Genomic DNA, 9,630 nt, shown 5'->3' with positions numbered 1-9,630 from the left:
AAAGATTTATTTATTTATTATATGTAAGTATACTGTAGCTGTCTTCAGACACTCCAGAAGAGAGCATCAGATCTTGTTATGGATGGTTATGAGCCACCATGTGGTTGCTGGGATTTGAACTCAGGACCTTTGGAAGAACAGTTGGTTCTCTTAACTGCTGAGCCATCTCTCCAGCCCGATTTCTAAATTCTTAAGGACTATTTCTAACTAACTGATGTCAAGTATACAGTGAGTAGGTCATTTCTCCCTTAAGCAGCCCTGAACAGGGTCTTACTCTACCACGAGCTACAGGTTAAAAAAAAAAAGTCTTCCATCTTATATATGTTGAAGAAAAGCTACCTCTTTTATTGCAGCAATAAGAACTATAAATTCCCTGGAATACATTATTGCTCAAGAAGTATAGAAGGCTCTATAGTAGTGGTTCTCAAACTTCCTACTACTGCAACCCTTTAACACAGTTCCTCGTATTGTGGTACCCCCTCAACCATAAATTATTTTCTTTTTTTTTAATAAAATTATTTTCATTGCTACTTCATAACTGTAATTTTGCTACTGCCATGAATCATAACATAAATATCTGCGTTTTTGATAGTCTTAGGTGAACCTTGGGAAAGGGTTGCTCAACCCCCAAAGTGTCACAGCCCATAGATTGAGAACCACCATCTTATAGAAATTAAAACATATATAATTGTATTGAAGAACAACAAAATGAGCTAATCTTCCTGTAAGAAAAATGTATTGCTATAAAGACATTAATCAAATAAGTCTATACATTTAATGCATTTCTATTAAGATTTCCAAAAGGAATTCATATTCATGAATTCAAGAAAGTGATTCTCAAATTTCTCCAGAGTCAACACTCAAGCAAAGACATAAACATTTTCAAAAGAGAGAGGACTCATCCTAGTGGATATCAAAAATAATATAAAGCTAAAGAAAAGAATGCATCAGATAGGCAGCAGGGACTCACAGAAGGGACAAAAGGAAGCCAACCAAGCAGGAACTCACTCACACACAGATGTCAGTAGACAGCATTCCCAGACAGAAGGTAGGGGACTTTAAAAAGGACTTCTTATTTATGTGTATGCGTGTTTGGCCCAAAAGTGTGCCTGTGCACTGTGGGATGCAGTACCTGCAGTAGACAGCAGAGGGCATCAGGTCCCTGGAACTAGAGTTACAGATTGCATAGGCTGACAGGTGAGAATGGGGATCAAACCTGGGTCCTCAACCAGAGAAGCAGGTGCACTTAACCACTGAGCCATCTATCCAGCCCGCAAAGAGACTTTTCTGAACATTGCTAGTCATTTGAAGAAAGAGAAAGAAATAATGTCTAATACTTAGATACATGTAAAACTAAACTCAGGATGGATTAGTCATGTAAACTCTATTTGTTGTATGTGCACATGTGTGTATGACACTCTCTCTCTCTCTCTCTCTCTCTCTCTCTCTCTCTCTCTCTCTCTCTCTCTCTGTGTGTGTGTGTGTGTGTGTGTGTGTGTAGAAGCCAGAGGTCAAAGTTGGATGTCTATATCAGTTTCCACCTTATTTTTTGAAACAGGGTTTCAAAACCTAGAGCTCACCAGTCGGCTAAGCTGGCTACAGAGCTCTCAGAGTCCTCCTGTCTCGGCTTCCCGTTACAGTGTGCCCCATGCCGAATTTCTCTGCATGCTGGGATACAGACTCAGGTCCCACTGCTTATACAGCAAGCACATTACCTACTAAACCATCTCTTCATCGCTACCACCTGATGAACAATTCTCTGTTAGCTTTCCCCTATAACATAAGCTCACGCATGGTATACACACACACGCAAACAATGCAGGTATTCAGGAAACAAGTCATATGGATATGCTGTGTGGATTACATGGGGAAAATTGCATATTACATTTCAAAAGGAGATACTGACCTGGTGAGGTGGCTCAGTGCATGCATATGCTTTCTGCCATGTCTGATGACCTGAGTTTAATCCCCAGGACCCACAAGTGGAAGGGAACTGACATCCACACTCATGCCACCGCACAAGCATACACACACACACACACACACACACACGCACAAGCATACACACACACACATACACAATAAATAAATAAATACTGAAAATAGATGAATAAAGATAAAAAGCTATAAGACAGCATGTGCTGTGCAGTTCCACCTTCCGACCTCAAAGCACTGACAATGTAAGTGGTCCAGCAAGCTGGGAGCAGTTTTAAACTGTCAGGGCTTTCTTGCTACTTGTCATAGTTGGTTTTCTACCTGGAAAGTTTCTACCATCTAAAAACATTATTTTTCTTTTTAAAAAAGGGTATGTTTTTTATAAAGAAATACATAACCTACCAGGCCATTTAGGTTCTTTATGTTGTTTCTTCCTAAGGACAAAATCCTCAAGTTTTCTGTTGTGGAAAGAAAGCATTTTGGTTATGAAAAATATACACTCAGAACAACATGTTATAAGGAACTTTATAAAATCTATATCTCTACACAGTGAGTTAAAGACGCTCTATTACAAAATGGGCAGAGCTAGCAGAGTTTAGACGACATGTGCTACCAAGCTTGAAGACCTGAGTTCATTTCTCAGAATCCATGTTGAAAGAGTATAAAGTGAATTTGGGGGCTATTCTATTGCCCCTATTAAGTTTCAGGCACTCAGGCCACAGTTCTGAGCTACTCTAACCCACTATGCTGGTCTAGCCTGCTTCCTAGCCGCGTGCCCGTTATTTGCATCTTAGCTCTCCCTGGCTGCTCCTGATTCGCCGGTCCTCTCACGCTGACACCCCTAGTGACAAGCACATGGCGAATCCCACTCCCACCTCAGCCTCTCTCTCTCCTTTCCTACCCAGCACACAGACTGATCAGCTCCTTACTGACCAATCAGAAGATGATGGAGTACAAGGTTTTACAAAACGTGGAGTCAGGAAATACTTCATAATGATGACAATAATAAATCTGGACTACACCTAGATCTCTAGGTACAGAAATCAGCAACTGAATACACAGGGCACAAAACCGTTTCCCAACAGAAGAGACTCTGATCTTCCCGGGACTTTAATTACAAAGACACCAAGGCAGAGGAAACACCTGAAGTAGCCAGCAGAATGGAAATAAGAGCAGCACCGTGTGAGACACAGGCCTAGCAATAGTTAACACTGTCCTCCAACCCCAAATACTCAACAAGGGCCCTAAGGTATGGGGGTGCACAGTGGATTGGGATAGAAACTATGGTTAGGATGTGAGATGTCAAGCCGGGCAGTGGTGGCGCATGCCTTTAATCCCAGCACTCGGGAGGCAGAGGCAGGTGGATTTCTGAGTTCGAGGCCAGCCTGGTCTACAGAGTGAGTTCCAGGACAGCCAGGGCTACACAGAGAAACCCTGTCTCAAAAAACCAAAAAAAAAAAAAAAAAAAAAGGATATGAGATGTCCCTTGTTAAAGGCTTGGTTACAAATGTAACCATGTGCAGAGACAGAACTTTGGGGAACTGACTGAGTCATGGTGAACAGATCAATCACTTGTGGCATTAGTGGGAGATGCTAGGAAATAGGAAGTAGGGATGACAAGGGGAAGCAGCAGGCCACTGTGGGTATAGCCTGAGAAGACATGCCTTGTCTGTGGCCACTTCCTCTCTCTTTTGGGAAGCACAACCAATTTTCCTGACACGACATGCTACCATGGTGTCCACCTTGTCTTGGGCCAAAGCAACAGTCTAGCCGAACTTGACTGAAACTCTGGAGCCATGAGCTGAAGCGAAGCCTTCCCTATGGGTTCTCCTGAGCATCCATTAGGGGTATGGAGTCTGTCTGCCTAGCATGAAGATCCTGCTGAGAAGCCACAAGGTACAGCGCAGTTTCCCAACTATGACCACTGTGAGTCTTTACTGAGGGGCTTTTTGTTTTGCTTTTATTTTTAGAGATTGAACACAGGGCCTTCTATATGTCAGGCAAGAACGCTACACTGTAGCTCACCAACAGCCTCCTCCCAATTTTGAGACAGGATAACCCAGAATTTGTTATGCAGCCTTGCCTTGGCTGGTCTTGAACTTGCAGGGATCATTCTTCCTGAGCCTCCCAGGTACCGAGCTTGTAGGCACAAGCCACTATGCCTAGCTTCAGTTGTTCCTCTTTAAACAAAGGTTTATTCTTGAGACATAGTCCTGCGCGGTTGCTCATGCTGGCCTCAAACTCAAAACACCTTCCTCAGCCTCCCAAGTAACTCAATTAAAATTCCATACTTTACATATCTTTACATTAACTGCATTAGTAGGCAAATGTTAAAACCCAAGGTAAATTATTTTAAATACTCTAAAGTAATGATCATAATGTGGAGCTCTGGGAGGTCCTAGAGAGGCTGTGGCACTTGATGGGGCACTCTGATCCTGACCTTAATTTCTCACAGATTTTTTCCTGTGAGACGACAAGGCTGTACTCAATGAGGAGCACTGGATAAGCAAACATACAAAAGTCATAAAGAATGTATGGCCAGGAGTCGCAGCACATGCTTTTATCCCAGCACCCAGAAAGAAGAGGCAGGTGGGTCTCTATGAGTTTGAGGCCAACTAGGTCTACACAGTGAGTTCCAGGACAGCCAGGGCTACACAGTGAGACAACCTTGCAAACAAAAACTAATGAATCAAACAAAGAAAACCAACTACCAAGCCAACAAAGAAATGGTCCAGTCCCATTTGAGAGCGACCAGGCAGCATGAGCTTTTAGCTGACTCAGATAGGAACATTAGACACTAAGTGTCTATTAGGCAAGAGGACTGATGAAAGGTCTCTGCTGTGGAGAATGGTGCCTTCAGAATGAGAACTCTGGCATGTGTGGTAGCTAACTGAAGAACAGAAAGAGAAGGGATCACTTATGCCATTACCACTGTCACCAGGACATGCTTCTCAAACAACACAAGTCATGGTCCTTTGATAGGCCATGACATCAGCTGAGTGTGTTGTAGGCTGAGTGGATAGTGCAAGCTAGCATGAAGGCCTGAGTCTCATTCCCAAACCCATGAAAAAGCTGGTTGTTGTGCACTTGCCATCCCAGATCTAGTGAGGTGAAGATGGCTGGATCCCTGAACTGGCTGGAAGCCTGGTCTACTTGGCCAAAAAATAAAGTCTTTTTTATTTGGTTTCCCAAGATAGGGTTTCTCACTGTAGCTCTAACTGTCCTGGAACTCACTCTGTAGACCAGGTTGCCACTGAACTCAGAGATGCACCTGCCTCAGCCTCTTGAATGCTAGGATTAAAAGTGTGCACCACTGTAGCCCATTTTAAGAAAGCCTTTTTAACACAGCAAGGTACTGAAAAACAACACCTAATGTTAGCTTCTAACTTAAATATACTCAATATGCACACATGTGTTCTTACATACACCCAAAACATGCAAATTTAGTGTGTTATGACGGACATAAAAAAGATCACATGGGCTGGTGAGATGGCTCAGTGGGTAAGAGCACCCGACTGCTCTTCCAAAGGTCCAGAGTTCAAATCTCAGCAACCACATGGTGGCTCATAACCATCCGTAACAAGATCTGACTCCCTCTTCTGGAGTATCTGAAGACAGCTACAGTGTTCTTACATATAATTAAAAAAAAAAAAAAAGATCACATTTTAAATGCACACTAGAAACTATGCTACAAGGACATAAGCTGTTCTCCAAACTATCCCAGTCTGTGTGTGCATTTGATTTATACATTTATAGGAAGGCATAATAAATTCCAATGTATTGTTTTCTGCAACTTACAGGGAAGCTAATAAGGTGTTACATTAAAGATTCAGCTCCTGGAAATGAGAGCAGTAATTATCTGTGTGGTCCTTCACGGAGGAGAATAAACACAACTCAGGGGTAGACTTGGAGCAGGGCTTGGCGGGATGAGAAGAGAGCCATAAACTAAATACCAGCTCCCCCAGAGACACCCACATGCCAGCCCCTGGAGCCTGTAACTGCTGCTCTGTAGGGCAGAAAAGACCTTTGTAGATGTCTAAAGATCTTGCCATAGAGCCACAGGGGAGGCACAGGCCAGCAGATTTCTCTGAGTTCAAGGACATCCTGGACTACATAGTGATTTACAGGACAACTTGGCCTACATAAAGACCCTGTCTTGAAAACGATAAAAGGAGGAGGGAAGAGGAGAGGAGAGGAGAGGAGAGGAGAGGAGAGGGAGAAGGAGAAAGAGAGAGAGAGAGAAAGAGAAAGAGAAAGAGAAAGAGAAAGAGAAAGAGAAAGAGAAAGAGAAAGAGAAAGAGAAAGAGAAAGAGAAAGAGAAAGAGAAAGAGAAAGAGAAAGAGAAAGAGAAAGAGAGAGAGAGATCTTGAGTTGGGATCATTCTTACTACAAGGGTGTGCTGAAAGTGCACGTATGTCCACCTGGGAGGGAGGCAGGACTTTAGCACAAACAGAACAGAAGGCACTTGACCACAAAAGCAGAAATTGGTATGATGCCTTCAGAAGCCAAAGAACGTGGCAGCCACCAGAAAACAGAACAAGCAAGAAAAAGTCTCTTCCCGAAAGCCTCAGAGGGAGGCTCCAGTTTTGGCTCTGTGAAACTAATTTCATATTTGCCACTTCTAAAACCATGAGAGAATAAATTTGTTGCTTACGACACTAGTTGCAGAGCCACTGGGAACTAATTGAGGAAGTAAGAAGCAGAGGCTACTGGGAGGGGCACCGTTCACAGGGGTAAGGGGAACAGAACATGTGAGAGAGGACTTAACACAACAGGTTCACAACACACACAACAAATCTCAACAAAGAAACCACACAGTGAGAAAGGTGGTGGTCTCAGTCATCTCAACCCTGAACATAGAAATGCTTTCTTCTGACTTTAAACTATCCAGGTCTCACACTACCGCCATTCCTTTTTTTTTGGAAACTTAAGACATGGTTTATATACAGTCTCCATCAACTGACTTTTACTGTGGTCACAACAGGTGCCAGCCCCTGGAATGACACAGTGTCTCCGGAATGTCTGCTCCATGACTAGAAATCCAAGAGTCATCTGGACTGGGGGTCACTTACTTAGGCCATTCAGGTTGGCAATTTTTTCAATGCAGTTTGTAGACAGGGAAAGCTTCCTTTAAAAAAACAAAAACAAAAAACAAAGAAAAAATTTAATTAATAAGAAAAAGCTAAGTGGAATGTCAGAAGTTACTTATTGATAGTAATGCCCAAGGAAGATTTTAAATTCATGTTTCTTTTTATACTGAATCCTTTTTCCCCTTCAGTCATAGAATTTAATCCTTCATTTTGAATTTTTTTCCCTCATTGATTATAAGAGTTAATACACATTCATTATAATTAAAAACAAACCTTTAAAGGGCAATTTGGTGTTATCTATTAAATGTTTAGTACATGTATTCTTTGATCAAATATTTCATTTTTTGAGATATTATTTTTACTGTATTTTACAAATGAAATTGCGGTACAAAGCTGTTAAAACAATTTTCCCAGTATTACACAGTTACAAAATGGCAGGGCCAAAATTGAAACCCTAGAACATATATCTTACCCTCATGATTTGACTTGAGGAGGAATTATTCATTTTTAATCTGCTTGAAAAAGCAAAGGCAATTACTATATAAGTAGCTGGTAAGTAAAGGGTTAACGCTGCATATTTTCTAGCTACTCACCCACTCTTGACCACTACCAGTGGAAAGAGGAATGACTTTAAATCTAATGCTAAGGCTGGGAAGAAGTTCTCTAACTCCTTTTGAGACAGCCTGTCCAAGAGATGTCCATAAAAACACGAGCAGGCCGGCTCTTCCTGAGTGCTTTCTGCAGACTTGCTTTGTGCATTGCACAAACAAACCCCAAACTCGCTGCCTTTCAGATGGCTTTATGATAAAAACATATTTTGATTACTTTGAAGACATAGGTGAAGCACAATGTTTTTCCCTGTGCTATGGTATGCTTTCATCACAAGGAACAAGTGGCACTCAGTAACTAAATATGTTTGCCTTTCCTTTTAAGGCAAAGGTATCAGTCTAGCAGGTTTGAAGATGTGTGTCCAGGAACGGTCCAGTTCGCTTACTGTAAATAAGACGTTAAGGTTGCATTAGGAGGGGCTGGAGAGATGGCTCAGCGGTTAAGAGCGGTTAAGAGCACCTTATTTTAAAGTTTTGTTTTGTTTCATTTTTTTTAAGGTGTGATCTCTTGGGCATCTAGTAAATAACTTTACAGGAGAAAGAAATGGACTGTTAAGTTTGTTTTACTAGTGTACTGCTGTACTGTGGGTGGAACTCAAGGCCTTGCAAGTACTAGACAAGTCCTCTTCTACTGAGTCTGACCTCCAGCCTACCCTTTACCATGTGTGTAGGATGTGCATGTGTGCACACACAGGTGGAGGCCTGATGTTGATGAATCCCCATCCATCACTCTTCCACCTTGTTCACTGAGTCAGGCTCTCTCAATCAGACTCAGAGCACACTGACACAGCAAGCTTGCTCTAGGGAATCCCTTGTCTCTGCCCTTTGAGTTTGGAATCACCAAACACTGACATGAGTTCTGGAGATGCAAACTTTAGTTCTCAGGGTTTGGCAAGTGCTTGGACCAATGACCATCTCTCCAGTCTCCTTCCCAGACAGCTTTATTTATTTTATTCTGAGATTTTTATTTTATTCTGAGACACAGTCTTGATAAGTTACCCAGGTAAACTTTGAACTACTACCCCCCTGCTTAGGAAGTAGGCTGCATAACAAAGTAATAATTTATTGTGTTATTTAGCTTCTCCCAAAAGGCTAGGAAATGTCTATTTATGAATATTTTATAAAAGCTGCACAAAAAAAATGTTGTATTGTTGAGTATCACTCTATCAAATAATTTCATAAACCAATAAGTTTTAACATTTGGCTTTGTCAAGTGAGAAATTACAATAAACAACAACAAAGACCACAGAAAGCAAACATTTTTATAGTTTGTGTATGAAAAGGAAGGAAAACAAGACAACAGTATGAGGGCGAGAAAGGGGAACTTACTCGCAGTTACCAAGTGTGGATAGAGATGCATCCATCTTCTCTATGGGGGGAATCTGGGCATACAGCTTTATTTCTTTGGCATCAGATGGCTTCTGACCAGTCTTTTCTTCCTATGGAAAAAATCAATTTGGCACAAAATGATCCTTGGTTGTAATGTGAAACAAAAGAAGTCAGAATTTCATAAGGCCTTCCAATGTTTGTTTCAAAATAATTGCTATACTTTAATAACTTAGATGATTATCCCACATTTACTTATTGGCATTTGTACTTAGTGGTCTTATAGTTAAGCCTCTATATTCCTAGGCCACATAACTGTTAAGACCTACAAATGGATATAAGCAGAAAAGAACTTCTATTTCTAATATTTAAGTCCTTTAAGAGTTTATTAAGTAGCTGGGCGTGGTGGCACACACCTTTAATCCCAGCACTCGGGAGGCAGAGGCGGGTGGATTTCTGAGTTTGAGGCCAGCCTGGTCTACAAAGTGAGTTCCAGGACAGCCAGGGCTATACAGAGAAACCCTGTCTCGAAATTATATATATATATATATATATATATATATATATCAAACAAACAAACAAACAAAAAACCCCAAACACATGATCATCTCATTAGATGCTGAAAACGCCTTTGATAAAATTTAACACCAGTTCATGTTAAAAGTATTTTA

General features: G+C 41.4%; 1 protein-coding gene across 1 annotated transcript in view; it reads right to left on the bottom strand.

The window, feature by feature from the left end:
• The window catches only part of Dnal1 (dynein axonemal light chain 1), a 23,169-nt gene that overhangs the window by 6,018 nt on the left and 7,521 nt on the right, over positions 1-9,630 (bottom strand). Inside the window, exons 3-5 of the mRNA XM_021202427.2 lie at positions 8,963-9,072; positions 7,008-7,063; positions 2,338-2,393 (exon numbers count right to left, since the gene is read on the bottom strand). Of these exons, the coding sequence (XP_021058086.1) occupies positions 2,338-2,393; positions 7,008-7,063; positions 8,963-9,072 (222 nt within the window). The remainder of the gene's footprint in view (positions 1-2,337; positions 2,394-7,007; positions 7,064-8,962; positions 9,073-9,630) is intronic.

Source organism: Mus pahari, chromosome 7 (assembly GCF_900095145.1).
Source record: "Mus pahari chromosome 7, PAHARI_EIJ_v1.1, whole genome shotgun sequence".
NCBI lineage: Eukaryota > Metazoa > Chordata > Mammalia > Rodentia > Muridae > Mus > Mus pahari.
Note: the sequence above shows the minus strand (reverse complement) of the source record. Positions and strands in the feature narration are given on the sequence as shown.